The sequence below is a fragment of the Aspergillus brunneoviolaceus genome (genome assembly GCF_003184695.1).
Source record: "Aspergillus brunneoviolaceus CBS 621.78 unplaced genomic scaffold BO95scaffold_11, whole genome shotgun sequence".
Classification (NCBI taxonomy): Eukaryota; Fungi; Ascomycota; class Eurotiomycetes; order Eurotiales; family Aspergillaceae; genus Aspergillus; species Aspergillus brunneoviolaceus.
The window spans coordinates 429914-449274 of NW_020290741.1; the positions used below are offsets into that span (position 1 = coordinate 429914).

Here is a 19361-nt window from a genome sequence, read left to right on the forward strand (position 1 = left end):
GCCGCGATTCCATGGATGCATGGCGGACGATTTGGCCTTGCGTCTAAGCTAATTCTCCCTATCTCTCTCCTCTTGCTCCACCTCCACCTCCTCCCCGCGCCTCAGGGTCTGGTTCATCCACAATCTATATGATTTGCCGGATCTTTGGGGTCTCCCTGCAACCGTCAGGGTGACTTCACATCTCATTGATTGTAGGATCATGTGGCCGGTCTGAATCGCAAGGTGGGTCGGGGAAATCCCCCATCTCTTCCCCCCAGACAGTTGATGATATGTCACTTTCCACTTGTGATTGATTTGTCCCTGACTTGACCCTAAACCTGTCACCCTGTGGCGCGCCTTGTAACATCGTGATCGATCTGATCCCCAAGAAAAGCCGAGGAAACAAAACTTTACACTAGGTTTATTTAAAGACTATTCTCCTTTTTCGTGCCTTGTCATTCTGTATAGTTCCGTCTCCGTCCTCGATCGTTGAAGAATGTGAATCGAGGACTATCCGACTATCGCTCTAGATCATCTAGCGATCAGCCTCGCTTATACGAACCTACTTTGCTTGACTGCATTCGGCGTCTCCGTATCTAAAGCCACCTCCAAGACATCGACAAGTGGTCTGGCCGCTAGGCTAATTCTCTGAACGCAGTCCTAATTGCGATCTGTGCAGATCACTTCAAGATCCCCGCTCTGAATTCGGGGCGTTCCTCTGTTTGCGGTCGTCTGACTTCCTGCGTCTTCAGCTCTTCTTTACTTAAACCATCTGAATTCCATTCCTGTTCAATGCAGATCGCAGCCAGGATTCCTCTTCGCATCCCAGCCTCCTAATAAGTCATTGAAAAGGCCAATCATCGTGTGTTTGCAGTATGTTGAGTAAACGCATGCAAAACGCGCTTCTGGCGCTTGGTCTCGTCGCCGTGGGCGCCGATGCCGCTGCGGTGTTAGTACTCCTGCTACTACATGTTTATTTGTTTGTTTTCGACTAACACGCACATGAAGGCGCTTGGAGAACCGAGCGAGTGCATTCGACTACAAGAGCCAGAAGATACAGGGTGTTAACCTCGGTGGCTGGCTGGTGACCGAGCCCTGGATCACACCTTCAATCTACGACAATGCAGGTGGTGCAGCTGTCGATGAATGGACCTTGACCCAAACACTGGGCAAAACTGAAGCCCAGTCCCGCCTTTCTGCTCACTGGAGCTCGTTCATCACGCAGGATGACTTCAACCGAATCGCCCAGGCCGGTCTCAACCACGTCCGGATCCCTATCGGCTACTGGGCCCTTGCGCCTATTGAAGGCGAGCCCTACGTCTATGGTCAACTGGAATACCTTGATCAAGCCATCACATGGGCACGAAGTGCCAACCTTAAGGTCATTCTCGATCTACACGGCGGTAAGCTTCCTTTCCCCCACATCTTGTATTACTACACACCCCCTTACTCCAGGTTTCGGAGGCCACAATTGATGCTGACCAGGGGTATCATCCTAGCACCGGGATCCCAGAACGGGTTCGACAACAGTGGCCGCAAGGGCCCCGTCCAGTGGCAGCAAGGGTCGACGGTAAATCAGACCCTGGTCGCCTTCAACGAACTTGCCAAACGCTACCTCCAGCACTCTGATGTTGTCACGGCCATCGAAGCGCTCAACGAGCCCAGCGTTCCCGGCGGGGTTAACCAGGACGGGCTCAAGCAGTACTACTACAGCACCCTGGCCACGGTGCAGAGCCTGAATCCGGACACCGCACTCGTCCTGCATGACGGTTTCCTCTCCGTGGACTCGTGGAACGGCTTCATGCAGTCCTCCAACGCCGTGATGGACACCCACAACTACCAGGTCTTCGACAACGGTCTGCTGGCGATGGACATCAACACGCATGTCCAGACCGCCTGCGCCTTCGCCAACCAGCACCTTGTCACCACTGACAAGCCCGCCTTCGTCGGCGAGTGGACCGGCGCCCTCACCGACTGCGCCAAGTACCTGAACGGGAAGGGCGTCGGCGCCCGCTACGACGGCACCTATGGCTCCAGCGGCGCCATCGGCAGCTGCGCCACCCACAGCAACGGCACCGCCGCCGGCCTCTCCGCCGACGAGCGCACCAACACCCGCCGCTTCATCGAGGCCCAGCTCGACGCCTTCGAGAAGAAGACCGGCTGGGTCTTCTGGACCTGGAAGACTGAGGGCGCCCCCGGCTGGGATCTGCAGGATCTTCTGGCCGAGGGCTTGTTCCCGAGTCCCTTGTCCGATAGACGGTACCCCGGACAATGCTCTTAACTTTGTTCTTTTTTCTGTTTTTGATCGTTTTTTTTTCTCTTCAATTTGTTCATCTCTTCGATTCCATTCCATCTGCATTGGTTCTTGAGCCATTCGGCGTACGTGCCATTTATCTTTGTTACATAGGACATGAGAATGAAATTCTTGCCATTTATTCATTAACTTGATCTCTGACCGGTGCCTTCCCCATAATCTGTCTTAGATTGGGTATCCTGTTACATGGAGCCAATTACCATCCAGTCGCTTTATGTTCTGTAACTTCTCCGATGGACTGCGTCCTTCCCTGCCTTGGGCTCCCAGGCCCCGGCCCCGACCCGTGACCCGTGACTTTCGTCGTTCCTTCCCTTTCGGGCGTCGAAGAGACCATAAGTAAAAGGCCTTACGCACCAAACTCTTTCTTATACGGCAAGCCACGCGATGATGAATTGGTAGCAACTTAGCCCTGCTCTACATCGCTTACATTCTCTCCAGGCACTACAGTAGTTACCAGCACCTTCTTCCATGATAAATCCCCAAATAAATGAATGGGCGAACCGAGTGCGCGACCTCGAAAGAACCTAACTGACTATCCATTCGTTCGAACCATGAAACTTATCTATATGTATGGGGTATTTCGGCAACAGTTATAGTCAACAGAGACACGGTGAAAGATGAAAAAAATGACGAGAGAGAAAACAGTCTGTCCATGGATGAGAATGGGGGGGAAGGGAATACTTGTCGGAAGAACGGGGCGAGCAAGCATGGTAGATATGATGCATAGATACGATGATGCAACAAGCAGGCAAGCAGGCATATGCAGGACAACACATGATCATCACGACCATCAGAAGGTCGGGAGAATGTACGAAAGGGAATTAGGGGTTCCTTATGGGGTGGAAGGAGGGGGGAGAACCATTCAGAGTAAGCCCAGAGCCCCGAAAGCCGCAACCACCTCCCGGTCAACGTTCAGCAGCCAATCCTCCTGGAAGCGCTGCTCGCCTCCGCAGCCGACGATGACGGAACGGAGACGCTCCCGGATGAACTCCCGGATATTGACCTTGTGCAGAATGTCCATTTCATCCCAGGCGCGACGACGCTCGTTCTCGGGCGGCTCGTGCTCGTCGCCGGCGGCCGTTTGAGCGTTGTTCCAGTAAATGAGGTAGTCGCCGCCGCGGGGGTCGTCAGGGTTCGCGCCACCGGCGTCTTCGGAGAGCTCGGTTACGATGTCGGTCCACATGGTCATGTAGGACTGGAGGTTGTCGAGGAGGTAAGTCGGGGGCTGGGAATCGGGCCCATTCAGGGTGAGAAGTTGGGTGAGGGCGAGGGCGTGGAGTTTTTTCTGGGTGCTGCTACCGATGTTGTCGTAGTGGAGGAACCACTCCGTCAATATCCAGTTGAGGGCTTGCTCCTCTGAAGTGTTGGTGGCAGAGGCCACGGCGGAAGTAAAGATCTTGGGGTGGGCCACGGCGAGGCGTGCAAGGACAGAGAAATAGTCCGTCTCCACAACCCCATAGACGGAGGTCTGTTTGCGGTTGGGTCCCGTGCTTTGACTGGCTTCGTAGGCAGAGTGAAGTCCCTCCAGGAGGGCAGGAAGGAAGGAACTGTCGAGGAGGGAACGGGTGATCACGTTGTAGGTGCTCTCGCTGCCGCCATCTACCGCTTCGGCGCCACGGAGCATCAGTTCCACGAGACGGGGTACAACGCCCAACCGCTGGCGAGTGGTGATTTTCAGAAGGGTCTCGAGGGAGACGAGTAGTGGGAAGCGAATTCGATCGCTGAGAATCTCCTGAGGGGCGAGGATAATGTAGGATTCAACAATCTGGAGGGCTTGTGGGGCGCTATCCGTGGCTGCCTCCATGATGGGCATAAGGGCTGGAATGAGGGACAAGATCTCTGGAGAAGCCGGGGAGGGTGTTTGCATGAGGATCGCAGACCAGAGGTCGAGGGCTTCGTCGAGAAGGTAAATGAGAGTCTCCTGTATGACCATGAGCATTGGAAACTGGCTCAGTGGGGTTTAAAACTTACAGAGCCTGGCTCGACAGAGTTCTGAATTAGAGGCAAGATGATTGAGTGATATCGAACTGAGTCTTGCTTGAGGGAATGGATGAGAGACGAGAGAAGAGTGAGGATGGCTTGCTTCATTAGGTGTTCTTCTCCAGAGCTCTCCCAAAGAGGTGGCAGCAAAGACAGAATTTGGTCCGAGAAGGGAGCAATCTGGGTAAGGTCAGAATTGATTGCTGTTTACTTAAACCTGTTGATGCACTTACATGATCTTCCATCTTGACCACAGCCATACGAACAGTATCGAGTAGGCCCATCCTAGTCTCTGAGAGCTCCACTTCTTGAACAAGAGACATCAGGTCTTGGAGGATCGACGGAGCATATGGCAAGAATTCAGTTGGCGAGAACTCAAAAGGATCGAGCACGTTCTTCAGCTGTCTACCAGCACTGATGCGTACAACAAGGTCATTCAACGGGTCTTTCCGACTGAGCAGATGCTGAAATATTTGATACACGGCATTTCGGTTCAGCTCGCTCGCCTTTACTGGAACCCACTGACCCAGGAGAATAGCGATCCTTCTTCGAAGAAGATTGTAGCCTTGCTCTTGTAGTTGAACTTCCGGCACGAGTGTGGCCTCGAGGAAGTTGTTGAAGTCCAGGTGCTGTTCTAGACTTGCTGCAGATAGTCCAATGGCCGAGTAAAGCGAATCTTTCAACAGCACATCGTGGTTGTCGGGACCTATAACAGATCGTTAGAATAGCACCGGTGGCAAAAGGTTTGACTGCTTACTTGCGAAGCCGTAGAAGACGTGCAGCAAGCGGGGGATGAGCAACTCCTTGAAGTGAATGACAAGATCAAGGAAGAGCTTTTCCGAGCAAGACCGGATGGAAAACTCCCACGCCTCCGCGATATCCTCTTCTTTTCTCTCCCATTCTTCTGGGTCTTCTTCCCATTCTTGAAAATCGTTCTTTCTGAAACGAAAGAATTGGGTAACCAAGAGTTCCATGACACTAACGACAAAGTCGTGCGTGAAAAGTTCGGCTTTGATGAGTTCCACAGATTGCTTCTTCTCTTCCTTGTCCTCTGCAGTTTGGTACTTGAATGTCTGCGCAGGATTGAATGCCATTTTCGAACAAGCTCTGATCAGAAGGAGCGCTCTCAGCCCGGTTTTTTCCATCAGTGTCTTGCCCTCTGATTCTCCGTCAGCTCCGAGCTCACTGTAGTGTTCGCCCAACTGAGTGACCAGAGTCCAATAGGCCTGAACAAGACGGATGCTGTCGGGTAGTAATGCAAAAGAGGCTGGTCGGTCCTTGGCCATCTCCACATGAAGCTTAGAGAGTTGCAAAAGATGCTTCTCGACTGCCCTTTTGAATGGATCTGAAATGGCTGCAGGGCCATTGACGAAGTTCAAGAACCTGCTGAAGTGGGCATGAGTGAGGACCCAGAATTCGCGAACGTCCTTATCCCGGTTAGGGTGTTCGAAGCCGGCAATAACCAGGCGTCGAATGACCTTAAGAGACACAAGGCTCTGTTCCATAGTCCCCAGCAGTGCTGTCTCATCAACGCCCCCTTGCTCCAACCAAGATACCCAGGTGTTCACCTTATCCACATATATGCCACCAAGCAGATGGAAGACCTCGGGTGCCACGGACTGGAGGTTGGCACGAGTCCTTTGTAAGCGAGCTGTTGACAGCTCTTTGATGATTTGCAGTAAAATGACGAGGGTTCGGGGTAATTGTAACGGGTTCGCGCCAGGCTGGGTGGAGGAGCGGAGGAAGGCGATGATCGAGGAGATTGCGTCAGGCCTGCAAGAACAATCAGCTAACGATCATAAGTCCAGTGCAGTTATGCGAGATCACATACCAGTCTTGAGGGAATTCGTAGCGCATTATCTTAGCTAGCATCAAGGCATTGTGAAGGGCGAGTAGAGGGGCAGGTTCCACGACACCAGCTTGTAGTGCCCTGAGCTTAATCTGTTCCTTCTCCTCCTTCTTGATGGCACTTTGCGAGTATGTCAGTCCTTGTATATGAAGTCAACGAGCTCAGGCGAGCCTACTTAGTAGCGGTCTTTCGCCAATACTTGTCGATGCCGTTCTTTAACTGGATGATGGCAAGGTATCGAACTTCCGACGGGACGGACTGATCTAGGAATACGTCCTGCGGTAATCAGAATTGATAATGGCAGCCGAGTCCGTGGAAGAAACTCACCTGAAGGTACGTGTAGTACATCTCCTGTTTCTCCCAGTTCTGGAGTTGTTGGGTGCCCGTCTGCACCTGCTGTTGGGTTGAGCTCGCCGCTAAGATCAGTGCATTGAGAACATTATGCAGTGTCAGCGGGTTGGCTTCCCCTGCCAACTCGATAATCGAAGCCATGTTGTGCGTGAGATGCTGTGTTGTCGGGAATAGAGCCGACTAGTCGAAGGTGGTGTATCGCACGCGTCGTACTGCGCAGCTTGGGGTACTCGGAAACTTATTGCACAAGAGATGAATGGCGGCCAAGACTGGAACCCCAACGACTAGATGAAGCAAATGATGCAGGTTTAGTTGAGTCCTGATGCCCTGCCCTGTAGTTATACAAGAATACTGGGACTGCGGGGGACGGGGAGAGAGAGACGGAATGTGTATTGTTAACAATGACAAGGAGCAACAAGCAGCAGAGAAGCTTCAGGCCCGGTCACCTGCCTGATTCATTGATTCGACTGCTAGCAATCTTACGTCCCCGCCGAGGCGGGGACACTCCGGTCTATAGTAATTCCGCTCCGAGTAGCCCTAGGGTCGGACCCTGAGCACTAGGCTCAATCGGGATCAAGCTTCTTAGGGCTTGGAATCGCATGATATCATATAGTTGGTACCTACTTGCTACGTAACTTAGGTGACCGAGTCACATAGATCTAGAATCGAAGGCAAGCACCGTTACATACCTATGATGTCTTATGATGCAATTTCCTTCACACTCTCCATCAGAGATGTGTCCAAGAGGACATATATAAGCCATGAAAATGCTGGCTTATCCTAGTCATAAACATACCCTCGAACTCCCAGCTCGATTCTCATTGCAACAACCACTATATCCCTTTTGTTGAACATAGTACCCATACCACCGAATCTCCATCAAAATGAACGACTACGATAAGGTTCGCGTCGCTTTCGACGCCGAGAAGGATTTGAACTCCTATCAGGCCAAGCAGGGCCTTGGTAAGAAGAGTGACTCCAGTATGTGAACCGTCCCGTCACCCAACCACGCCCCATGGCTCATTGCTGATGTGCCAAAGCATTGGAATCTGGTGTGGATGAGATGGTCGAGAGAAAGTTCGAAACTGGCATTAGAACCGGCCGAGAGGCTCATGCCACTGGAAGCAACCGTAAACCCATCCCTGAAGATGAAGGTGGCAGCCGTGACGACCGTGGCCGGTAAGAGAGGCTTCCCTCCTTCTCACGTCCTTCACATGGAGGCTAATATTATCCCTATTGTAGTCTTGCACCAGCTGAAGCGTTTGAGGGCCTTGGCGGTCCTGAGGATAAGGTGAAGCTCAACTCGGAGCGTCGTCCTGGCGACCAAGACACTCTGGACATTCAGGATTTGAAGCGTGCTGGTCTTGCTGAATAAATCATCTAATGTACTATACCTGTAACGAATCAATCATGAGGCATGTGAAGATTATATCAACTTATAAACAAAGCCTTATCCGTTTGATTGTAGCCTTCAGTGGATAGTGAATACTGGCTGCGACCGGTATCATAAGAAGTAAAGTTCAAGTCGGAGCGCCACGAAGTGTTTGAGAGCGGTTACAGTTCATGACTGGCATGTCAATGTTTACCTGAGTTTGACCTAGGCTGGGTCAATTCTTCTGTTCCCGACATCTGTGATGAATGTGATTCTCACCTAACCAACCCCACTTTACCTTGTGTTGCAACAGTCAGGTATAAGGAAGGAGTAAATTGCACCATGCCTGATGCCGGAAAGTGTTCTTTATCATATCCTGGCATCAGATACTTCCTGTTACTTATTATCGCAACATGACTGGCCCTACAGAGGAGCCGACTTCAAGGCAGTTGTTCATCAATGGCAAGGTAGGGTCTAGCATCTAATGAAGATGATAAGACTTGCAAGCTGATATCACCCTCAACAGTTTGTGCCATCATCAAACGGAAAAGTCTTCGAGTTAACTAGCCCCTATACCAATGAGAAAGTGGCAGAGAGTAAGTGAGACGATGAAATTATACCGGAAGAACGCAACGTCTAACATGACATGATTGCTTTCCAGTCTGTGAAGCCAGTGAGGTAGACGTAGATGCTGCTGTTGCTGCGGCCAGGGCCGCATTCCCGGCATGGAGGAATCTCTCCCCGGCAGACAGAGGTGTCTTTCTGCGCAAGATTGCATCACTTATTCAGGATCATGAGGAAGAGTTTGCGCGCTTGGAAGCTTTGTCTACCGGGAAGCCAGTGTCTCGCTACGTCGATTCCAGTATGGCCATCGAGACCTTCAATTATTTTGCAGAGGCTGGATGGACTGTTCAAGGATCATCCAGTAGAAACACGCCCGGTCACTTCAATATCACGGTGAAAGAACCGTACGGAGTCGTGGCAGCCATCATCCCTTGGAATGTACCACTCGCGTCCTTCGCCACGAATATCGCACCGGCGGTGGCAGCTGGAAACACCATTGTTTTGAAAAGCAGCGAAAAGTCGCCTCTGACTGTAAGATCCCTCTGAAAGGTCCACAGTTCACTGCCTGTCAGTCAATACTAACAATGGGATACCATGCAGATCGGCTTGGGAGCCAAGCTGATTGCCGAGGCCGGATTCCCACCCGGTGTTGTGAATATACTTCATGGATATGGCCCGACCACCGGCAATGCGATAGCCTCACACATGGACGTTCGCTGTATCAGCTTCACCGGATCTAGCTTGACAGGACGGAAGATCCAAGCCGCTGCGGCCAAGTCCAATATGAAAACCGTACACATGGAGCTGGGGGGAAAGACCCCTGCCCTGATTTTCGAGGATGCGGACCTGGAATCTGCAGCTGAGCAGACTCAATTCAGCGTGCAACTCTTCAGTGGACAAACCTGTATCGCCAACTCACGCATTTACGTACAAGAAACGGTAGTAGACAAATTCCTCGCTGTTTTCAAGGATAAATTTGGCGCTGCTATACTTGGAAACCCGTTGAATGAAGCAACAAATCAAGGACCGCAAGCTGATAGAACTCAGTATGAGCGAGTCAAAGCGTACCTTTCTTTGGGAGAGAAGAAGGGTAAGTTGACACTCGGCGGTGATGCAAAGGATGGAAACTTCATCAAGCCCACTGTGTTCGAGGAGGTGCCGGAGGAGTCTCAGATCATGAAAGAGGAAATCTCCGGTCCTGTGGTAGTGATCAACACATTCGGGAAAGAAGAAGAGGCCATTGCAAGAGCCAATGATAGTGAATTCGGCTTGTATGCAGCCGTCTTCACCAAGAATATTGACCGGGCTCTGCGGGCATCGAAACTGCTTGAAGCCGGGACCGTTGGCGTTAACTGCACAAGTCCTTCCATGGCGAAAGATATGCCATTCGGAGGCTGGAAAGGCAGTGGTATCGGTCGTGAGGGTTATCTGCATAGCATGGATAGCTATCTGGAGACCAAGTCCATTCTGGTCAAGACAGGCTAAGACAAGGATGGTCCGGACTGCTCGGTCTTCCTTCCTCTGTTCTGCACTTATTCCAGACTGACCTGCGCGCTGCTCGAAGTGAATTGATTCCGTAAGTTAGCAAATTGCAATGAGATACTATTTTTCGGTTTTGCAGCCTCACAAGCTCAATAAATAAGATTGTGTACAGGCCATAGCGGAAAGCTTAATGGCGTTCAGTGCACACTAAACATGTGGGAGATGACGGAAGACTATAGGTCCAGGCGATAATGAATGCTTCTGTACCTGGACCTCAACATCAAAGCAGAAATCGCACCTTATTATCTAGGTCTGAGTGCACTGGCCAAGGCATCAGAAGTAGGACACTGATATGACTACCTCTCATCCAGTTTGGAAGACAAGCTATACGAAGATAGCTAATTAGCGAAGAGAACATTGTTGCACATACACAGCGCATCAAGAGCTCAAACCAAGCTGCTCCAAGCAAACCCCCGTTACTGAAGAGCCAATCCCCCTTGTTGATATCGCTGCAAGTGTACTCTTTTTATTTAGATTGGTTTTTGGTCATATACTAGAGAAATTGAAGCAATAATCATTACATTTGTTATGTCCCATTATTCCCAGTCATAACGTACATTAAATGCTCACCCTAGTCATCCACCTTTTTTATGCGTAAGGATGAACCTTATATTCCTCTCCATCTCGATCCGGTCCAAGAGAATCGCACTTCACTCACAGAATGCTCATCAGCAGAGCCACAACGGCACCCGAAAGAGTGGCAAACCCAGGCAACATCATAGGGTTACCAGTGTTGGCAACAGCAGATGATGAAGCAGAAGAAGAGGTAGAGGAGTTGGAGCTGTTCTGCTTCCTGGTGGCGGTGACGTCGACATTATACTTGGATTTGGTGTCGTACGGGAAAGGGCTGGTGTAGTTGTAAGTAGGCTCAGTGTTGGCAAAATTCTTCTTCACAATGTCAAGAATACCATGGCCAGCCGAGCAAGTACCATTAGTCAAAGGGACTGGCCACGCAGAAGAGTACTCCGAGTAATCATTATCAGAGAGCGGGCCAGGGTAGGTCTCGTTAAGGTGGAGATTAGTGGTGTCAACATCGTAGTTAACGTAACCGGTCTTGTTGGCCACGATTTCGAGAATGTTGGCGCCACAGTCCCAGCGCCCAAGGGAAGGCAACCCCCAGTTGGCCGAGACGGATGCAATGACGGAGTAGTGGGTGTAGAAGGTGTCGTCCTTAGTGCCCTTTAGGTTGTCGGGAATCACACCACCCAACAAAATACTGAAGATTTTGTTTCCTTTGGGGTAGGTCTTGTCCTCATCAAAGGTGAGGAGCAACAAGGTATCGTTCATGAAGTAGGAGTTGTTCAGCAACGGAGGCACCCAGCTACGCTCCCACTGAGCAGCAAAGGTGATGTTTGTGTCGTGAGCATCGTTAGTCATGTTGGGAGTGATAAAGGCCCACTGAGGTAGCTTCTTGTTGGCCAAGTCGTCTTCAAAGCTGGTGAAGTTCTTGATCTGACGCAAGCGAGTGCTATTCTGGGCAATCGAGTCGAACAGAATCAAAGGGTTGTGCTTTCGCACGTAGTCATTGGCATAGGTGACTTGATTAGAGTAATTATACCCTTGGAAGCCAGGATAAGGGAGGTGCTCCTGATATTCACCCCAAGCAATGTTCTTCGTGTCCAGCAAATCAGCGATAGTAGAAACGTTGGCCGGAATTTGCTGGAAGTCATCGTTGTCCATGCCAAAGGTGTCGCCAGAGGCCGAGGCACAGTAATTTGGCTCGGAAGGATGGGTGACTGCGTAGAAATTGGTCCTATGTAGAGCACCGTGTTAGTGACGAACGTCCCGTTCTTCCATTATAATACGAAAGTCACTCACAGTGTGATACCTTGCGAAGCCAACCATTGCACGTTCTCATCCGCAGCAGCATCCTCGTAGTCCTTCCCATGATGTCAGCAGAATTCATGATGATAAGAATGGGTCAGGCCCATACAATGTTCTCAAGCCAGATCTGATAGAAGCGATTGAAGACAAGACCCTCGACATTGGAGACGGGGGAGTATGGCTCGATTGTGGCCGCGGCCTTCTCGATCTCCGTTAGAGAAGGCTCAGAGACGTTGGCGAGCTGGGCGTACGCCACGGAAGCGGCTGCAAGCAAAGTGGCGGCGGAAGACTTCATTGTGACTTGATTTCCTCCAAGACGAAGTATCTTGACGATCACCAAGGAAAGGGTGGTAGATGAGAGAATGATCAGCGCTCAGTCAAAACATTGGAAAAGGACTCGCAGTCGTATATTTATAGGCTTCGGCAAGAGAGAAGCAGTGCATGTCTCCGAGCCACGCGAGACCATGTGCCCTGACCACGGGTTAGTACATAGAATGAGGTTCCACAGAGCGGATAGTTGGCCAGGGACCGTACTGCACGTTGAAGCTGAAATGGACCACGCGGATCAGGAAAGACCTTCTATTCGACAGTTTGCATTCTGGCCTATCCTTGTTCAATCCTGGTCTAATCGGCAGCTGGGGTGACATCGTTCGATCTCACTGCACCTTTCTCGCTTCCAGAATAGCAGAACAGACAAAGTGGGTAAGGAACATGGATTCTCCAATTCCCTTGACCACGTTCCTCGAAGATGGTGGAGAAGGCACACCTGAGATTATGCTCGGATTGTATAGGGCCACCTGGGTTGCCCCACGGGCTAATCCCCGATCGGTTCTAGTGAGCCCCTAACAGTGGGGTAACAACTGATAATAAGGGCGGGCTTCCGTAGCACGTGCGCCTGTCGCTGGTTCTGTGAGGACCCTTGAATGCAGGGCAGCAGGACATCCATCGGGATAGCTGCATCCTGCCCGCTTCTATCACTGCACCTCCTAGGATGCTAGACTACCTAAGGTGCTCACAGGGTCACTTGCGCCATATTTTCATCCAGCTCTGAGTCGAGTTTCTTACAACGACTGACCATGAACCTAAAATTGACCAATTACCTTTGCTATAAATGTAAGTAGAGTACCTAATAGCAATACCCGTGGCCGAAAGCCAGATTTGATGAGAGTTCTAGCTCTCAGCGGTCAGCTTCGGAATAAGATCTTGGCTACAAGGTTGGCTGCATCTCCAAGCCGGGCTCCAGGCCGGGCTCCTACCTTTCGACCATCTGCCCCAATTCAAGGCATTATGCTCCGCAATCTTTCAGGTGAACAGTTGCGATGAGCCCTGGACCATGTTATCTCATCTGCGAAGCAGTAATACTTGATTACCTGAAGCACCGGATTTTCAGTATCATAATGGTAGAACTTCAGGCGCATTGTCCTCGACCAGTCTAGCACATTGTTCACCTTCGACACTCAAGACAGCCTTATTCGATGAAATGCAAAGGGGTGCAAACTCTATGCAATCTTCGGTCGAGAATCACGTCCTGGCAGTCTGGACGAATGACACGCATAGCCTTGACCCCTCAAGTGCCCCTGGACATAGCATTGATTGGACTCGGCGCTCCAAGTTTGGCTGGGGAAATACCCCATACATTCATCGCACTTATTGGACAGCTGCATGCATATTATTTCCATGCCGTGCGGCTGGATAAGGGTTCTACGGCGCAGGAGAAGGTATTGTAGGGCTGGGGTTGTTGGCTAGCTAACTATATATTGTAGACATGAACAAGATTGAAACAATTTCACCATAAGTAAACTATTCTTGATATCGCCTTTGCAGGACTCAGGGTTTTGCCCAAAGATTGAACCCCACCGGTCAGTCGCATCTGATCCCTGATGCATTCTATATTTATTTAATGTTATCGCTGTAGCAGGGGTATGGGTGCATTTAAGAGTGACTAAGACATCAAACGTGGATACTGAGAGATTCCAGATCCTCATAGCGCTGGATCCATGAGGATCAGTTTCAGTCAAAGGGAAAATCGATGAAGATCTGTTGTCTACCTACAAATTTGTAGCACTCTATTGTCGAGTTGACAGAGCCAACGACATTTGCTTATCTTTCCATTGATGTCACGTGTATCGTGTCCAGCCTCGGCAGTTTCCCTTCCGGTCGGGGGTGCCGAGCGAACGAGCAATCAGCCTCGCTAGCATGATCACCTCCGATACAACATTCAGGTCTTTCCTGGATATTGCAAGGTTATCGACACGACATTACGAAGCCTTTCCACTTTTTTACAGATAGAACCGAGTCAACCCAACAATGATCCTGCGATGAGTTCTACAAACTTTGCCGCTGCTCAAGAGCGGGTTCTCGAACGTCGTCGTCTCCGCGAGGCCGAGGCTCGCTCCAGGCTTGCTGAACAGCAACAATCCCACCCTCTCAATCACGCCGCTCTTCAAAAACTCCCTTATCCTCTCAACAAACTACCTGCGTCGGGAATCTCCATATGGAATGCTATAAGAGGCCGCGAAGGACTGAGACCAGCTTATCGCGTCGGTCAGGTGGACGCCGAATTGCTGGATGAGGAGTTGCTGGGGTTGCTCAAAGGACAAGTGGGAGATGCATTGAAGTACTACGGTGTTCGTTTCCCAAAAGCCTGTGTACACTTGGTATAGTCGACATGCGCTAATTGTTACTCCCAATAGCCTCAAATGCGTGAAGATTGGTCCCACGAGATCCAATTCGCTCTTCGTGCAGCCCTGTTCAAGCTTTCGATCTGGGATCATAATGCCTCATACGGCGCGGCATTACAGAACCTGAGATACATTGATAGTCGGAGCAAAGGGCCTGTTCATTCGGCTCCCACCAAGTGGCAGAAATCTCTATATGGTCTCCTCACCGTTGGCGGTCGCTATGCTTGGGGCAAGTGGGAAAGTTGGTTAATAAGCCAAGAAAGTGGCTATGACGAGGTAAGTCAGAGCCCCTCCTTTGAGACCCATCCTGAACGTGGCTCATGGTTTAGCCATCACAAGAGGTACGGATGCTGTCGCGAATGACCGACCTTGTCTCCGCCACTCACTCAATCGCCGCATTTATCTCGTTCTTGGTATTCCTGGTCAACGGCCGGTACAGGACACTGGTTGATCGCATTATCCGCATACGCTTGATGCCGCCGTCTGCACAAGCAAGCCGCGAGGTGTCCTTCGAATATCTGAATCGCCAGCTGGTTTGGCACGCATTCACAGAATTTCTCCTGTTTCTCTTGCCACTTGTTGGCATAAGCCGATGGCGCCGATGGCTCTCTAGACTGTGGAGGAAGGCATTATCTGCATTCAAATCAGGTAATGAAGACGACGAGGTGGACGGCAAACAGGGAGAGCTTGCATTTCTTCCAGAACGAACGTGTGCAATCTGTTACAAAGAGAACAACCCTGCCGCCGCAACAGAAAGTGACGCCATTGCAGCCTCGGCGTCATCTGGAGGCATCATTGGATCTGCTCAGACCGATACTGCCAACCCGTATGAGGCTGTTCCTTGCGGCTGCATATATTGCTTCGTATGCATCGTACAGAAGCTGGAAGCCGAGGAGGGAGAAGGCTGGATCTGTCTCCGATGTGGTGAGGTTGTGAAAAAGTGCAAGCCATGGAATGGCGATGTGCTAGAAGACGCTCGTCCGCAATCAAGCTCAGGGAAGATTGTGGGGTTCGCTATGGATGGCACTGCAGACACGGACAGCACCCACCGAGGAACGGAGTCAGAGCGGCACGCGGAAAGGACGACCGCGTCGACGGATTCATCATCAGATGAAGTGATGCATGAGTCTGACCCCTGGTCTACGATTGAGAAGGGTTCTGTGGAAAATCTGGACAACAGCTAATCAGAAAGCACGAAATAACTGGTTTTTGGTGCGGGATGATTTGTCGAGACCTGCCAAATCTCTGACTACAATACGATCTTCTCACCTTGATGAGTCGCATATCTTGATGACTTGACTCAGGTTATTGGATTGACTACGATTTAAAGATACCCAGCAGTTTTTAGAATCTATTCTTGCTGCAGCGACTTGAACAGACGTCAAGCTCCAAGCTCCAAACACATGTAATAATACGGGTCCTCTATCATCAAGCATGAATAGGTATGTTTTGTAGGGAAAAGAAACAATTCCCAAAAAAAAGAAATCTTATTGGACGACATAATCTGTCCTTTTCATGACAACTTGGAAGCACTCATGCTTTGCACTTTTCCAACCCAAGCGACGACATGGTGGACCCACTCGGTCGAAGCTGTCTTCAAATCACAACGAGATTGATTCCGATTACCGCTAGAGTGCCGCGGATGTCGTCCTCCCCCCACAATCGGGCACTTCGCCGATGGCGGGGTCGCCGCACTTCCGATCGAGGAGCTCCCCCTCATAACCTTGAGCACGAAGCACGAAGAATAATTCTGCATCGACATCTTCGTCTATTCTCTGCCAGCCTCGCTCAGCTCTAGGTAGAACAGGCTTAGAGAAGTCCGCGCCAGAAGCTCTACAATACCAATACATTTTCATTCAGCAAGCTCCAACATGGACCCCACCAAGCCAGCCGGCGCCCCCTCCAACCTCCAAGAACCCAAATACATTGACTTCCCAGCTCTCCCAGCCGATGCGAAGCATGAGGATGGCACCCCTGTCTTGAACAGATGGTCTTCGACCATCACGAAGGGTCATGATTTTCCTGGTGCGAAGGTTCGTTAGCTTAATTCAGGTTCGCTCGCTGCATAGTCTCGGTCGCTGATACCAGATTCAATGTAGGCAATGCTTTATGCGGCAGGCATTCCCGACAACAATGCGATGACGAAGAGTCCCCAGGTGGGAGTTGCTTCTGTATGGTGGGAAGGCAACCCGTGCAATATGCATCTTCTAGACTTGGGCAAGACGGTGAAGAAGGCAATCACAGAACAGGGTATGATCGGGTGGCAGTATAACACAGTCGGGGTGTCGGACGCAATAACTATGGGCAGTGAAGGTGGGTACATTCAGGTCCTTGCATGAATGAGGCTGTTACTGACTGGAAGATAGGCATGAGATTCTCCCTCCAGACCCGCGAATTGATCGCCGACAGTGTCGAGACTGTCACCTGCGCTCAGTACCATGATGCTTGCATTGCCATTCCAGGATGTGACAAGAATATGCCTGGTGTAGTAATGGGAATGGCCCGACACAATCGCCCCTCAATCATGATTTACGGAGGTACCATTCAAATTGGCTATTCCAATCTTCTTAGGAAGCCTATTAACGTGTCTTCCTGTTTCGAGGCCGCTGGTGCTTATGTATACGACACCTTGCGTCAACCGGACGATGGAGGCGACACTAGCAAGACTAAAGACGAGATCATGGATGATCTTGAGAGACATGCCTGTCCCACTGCAGGCGCGTGCGGAGGCATGTTCACCGCCAACACAATGGCCACAGCGATTGAGTCTATGGGTCTTTCGTTACCCGGTTCCTCCTCCACGCCCGCTTCCTCTCCGTCAAAAATGCGGGAATGTGTCAAGGCAGCGGAAGCTATCAAGATTTGCATGGAGAAAGACATCAGACCGAGGGATCTGTTGACAAAGCGCTCTTTTGAAAATGCCCTCGTCATGACAATGGCTTTGGGAGGAAGTACCAATGGTGTCCTTCACTTCCTGGCTATGGCCCGGACAGCCGGGGTTGATCTGACCCTGGATGATATTCAGAGAGTCAGCAACAAGATTCCCTTCATCGCTGACCTTGCCCCCAGTGGAAAGTATTACATGGCGGACCTGTACGATATCGGAGGTATCCCGTCCGTTCAGAAGCTACTGATTGCAGCGGGCCTGCTCGACGGCGATATACCTACGGTGACTGGCAAAACTCTGGCTGAGAATGTGGCTTCTTTCCCATCACTGCCGGAGGACCAGGTCATCATCCGGCCTCTCAGCAATCCAATCAAGTCAACAGGACACCTTCAGATCCTTCGAGGCAACCTTGCCCCTGGAGGTGCCGTAGCCAAGATCACTGGCAAAGAGGGTACGCGCTTCGTCGGCAAGGCACGGGTGTTTGACAAGGAACATTCTCTCAATGAAGCTCTGGACCAAGGCAAAATCCCCCGCGGCGAAAACCTTGTCATTGTGGTTCGTTACGAAGGCCCCAAGGGTGGGCCAGGAATGCCAGAGCAGCTCAAAGCCAGTGCTGCGCTCATGGGAGCTAAACTCACCAACGTGGCCCTCATTACAGATGGGCGGTACTCTGGAGCCAGTCACGGGTTTATTGTAGGTCATATTGTACCTGAAGCCGCCGTTGGGGGACCGCTCGCAGTGGTTCGTGACGGCGATGTCATCACCATCAATGCGGAGACAAACGAGATTAGCATGGATGTCTCTGACGAGGAACTTCAACAACGGCTGAAAGAGTGGAAGCCTCCGGCTCCCAACGTCACACGGGGTGTGTTGGCCAAGTATGCCCGACTAGTTGGAGATGCTTCCCACGGAGCCATGACGGATCTTTTCTAGATCCAGAACATGACACTTGTTGTCTTTTCTTGTACAATTCAATTGACTGATGGTAAGCGGTGAGAGCAAATGAAGACCTATTGCGATATATCCCGTTTACTCGAGCCATTCTTTTCGTAGTGCAGTGCAAGTCGTCTTCTAGATCCCTTAGGTTCCCGCATCCGGCTTTGATCGTAGGCGTATGCCTGACTGACCTGAGCCTGAAACATCTATCACATAAACAGAACCCTGTGTGGGTTAATTTGACATGTTCTCTGAAAGCCTGATGATTTACAAGCTTAGCGATGCAGTGTTCATGCCACTTTATTCAGGCATACACTTATGCTTAGTCATGCCACGGGATGCGGCGTGACGCCATGAGTGGATGTGATTCATCGCCGGCAAATTTGCGACGAACAAGAATTCCAGATATCCTCCACGGTGTTGCCTCCGAGTCTCTGACAGGCTCGTTTGCGTTCGGCACTTCCAGACTGATCTCCGCCGAAAACTGAGTTTCTTTCCGAATCTCTTGCCTCCTGAATCGATTCCCGCTCCGCGGTTTAGTCCCTCTTGTTAAAGTTCGGATCGCATTCGGCGAATGGTGTTGTGATTTTGGTCGTCTTTGCTGTCTACGCAAGGTATGTTCCTCACTTCTCCAGGCTGCCCACGGTACCTTGCAGCCTGTGCTTGTATACGTCCTCCGCCCTCGCGTAACAGCTCTCTGGACTCACGTCGGCACATTGACTAATAACTTCCAATAATCAGTTGCGACGTAAAGACCTATTGATACCTTGCGACCCGTTGGAACAACGAATAGTCCCATGTGACCCGTCGGGTCCTCGTTTGTGTTTCGTCGCCCAGGATTTGAGCATATTGTCGTCATCGGAAGCCCCTGATATACGAGTACCACTCCTTGCCGGATCCCATCAGAGGCCGGTGGAGCTGTCAGATTCTCTGGGGGTGCCTAAATCCAGCCAGGACACCAACGTGTTGGGTATAAGCCCCTCATTGGTGCATTCGACTGGGGGCGCACTTAAGAGTAGTCACTAAGAACGGCGGCTTGGAATCGCTCCTTACTTTCGACAACCTTTTCAGTCCGGCGCAGG

At 50.9% G+C, this 19361-nt stretch overlaps 7 protein-coding genes across 7 annotated transcripts; 5 read left to right on the forward strand and 2 right to left on the reverse strand.

Annotated features, from left to right (window-relative positions):
• Window positions 1-854: 854 nt before the first annotated feature.
• exg1 (glucan 1,3-beta-glucosidase) lies at window positions 855-2260 on the forward strand (the record flags this gene model as incomplete). The annotated part of the gene is made up of 3 exons (XM_025588743.1): window positions 855-928; window positions 988-1382; window positions 1479-2260. The coding sequence occupies 3 exons, from the start codon at window positions 855-857 to the stop codon at window positions 2258-2260; spliced, it is 1251 nt and encodes a 416-aa protein (XP_025445634.1).
• A 563-nt stretch (window positions 2261-2823) lies between these two features.
• BO95DRAFT_382746 (putative importin 11) lies at window positions 2824-6852 on the reverse strand. Its single transcript, XM_025583402.1, has 7 exons — window positions 6450-6852; window positions 6298-6398; window positions 6105-6242; window positions 5031-6046; window positions 4507-4979; window positions 4265-4453; window positions 2824-4214 (listed from the first exon to the last, which is right to left on the reverse strand). Exons 1-7 carry the CDS (start codon window positions 6612-6614, stop codon window positions 3156-3158), a joined length of 3141 nt encoding a protein of 1046 aa, XP_025445635.1. The 5' UTR covers window positions 6615-6852; the 3' UTR covers window positions 2824-3155.
• Window positions 6853-7120: 268 nt separating this feature from the next.
• BO95DRAFT_479753 (uncharacterized protein) lies at window positions 7121-7906 on the forward strand. Its single transcript, XM_025590125.1, has 3 exons — window positions 7121-7454; window positions 7514-7652; window positions 7716-7906. Exons 1-3 carry the CDS (start codon window positions 7358-7360, stop codon window positions 7846-7848), a joined length of 369 nt encoding a protein of 122 aa, XP_025445636.1. The 5' UTR covers window positions 7121-7357; the 3' UTR covers window positions 7849-7906.
• Window positions 7907-8198: 292 nt separating this feature from the next.
• Window positions 8199-9894, forward strand: BO95DRAFT_488457 (aldehyde dehydrogenase family protein; the record flags this gene model as incomplete). Its single annotated transcript, XM_025590517.1, has 4 exons — window positions 8199-8312; window positions 8372-8441; window positions 8507-8940; window positions 9010-9894. Exons 1-4 carry the CDS (start codon window positions 8259-8261, stop codon window positions 9892-9894), a joined length of 1443 nt encoding a protein of 480 aa, XP_025445637.1. The 5' UTR covers window positions 8199-8258.
• A 561-nt stretch (window positions 9895-10455) lies between these two features.
• Window positions 10456-12517, reverse strand: BO95DRAFT_439841 (acid phosphatase PHOa). The gene is made up of 4 exons (XM_025585815.1): window positions 12310-12517; window positions 11885-12246; window positions 11770-11831; window positions 10456-11704 (listed from the first exon to the last, which is right to left on the reverse strand). Exons 2-4 carry the CDS (start codon window positions 12068-12070, stop codon window positions 10606-10608), a joined length of 1347 nt encoding a protein of 448 aa, XP_025445638.1. The 5' UTR covers window positions 12071-12246; window positions 12310-12517; the 3' UTR covers window positions 10456-10605.
• Window positions 12518-13990: 1473 nt separating this feature from the next.
• On the forward strand, window positions 13991-15871 carry BO95DRAFT_439843 (pex2/pex10/pex12 family protein). Its single transcript, XM_025585816.1, has 3 exons — window positions 13991-14402; window positions 14469-14732; window positions 14786-15871. Exons 1-3 carry the CDS (start codon window positions 14094-14096, stop codon window positions 15638-15640), a joined length of 1428 nt encoding a protein of 475 aa, XP_025445639.1. The 5' UTR covers window positions 13991-14093; the 3' UTR covers window positions 15641-15871.
• A 292-nt stretch (window positions 15872-16163) lies between these two features.
• Window positions 16164-18399, forward strand: ilv3B (putative mitochondrial dihydroxy acid dehydratase). Its single transcript, XM_025585817.1, has 3 exons — window positions 16164-16489; window positions 16556-16769; window positions 16823-18399. The coding sequence occupies exons 1-3, from the start codon at window positions 16328-16330 to the stop codon at window positions 18274-18276; spliced, it is 1830 nt and encodes a 609-aa protein (XP_025445640.1). The 5' UTR covers window positions 16164-16327; the 3' UTR covers window positions 18277-18399.
• Window positions 18400-19361: the final 962 nt, after the last annotated feature.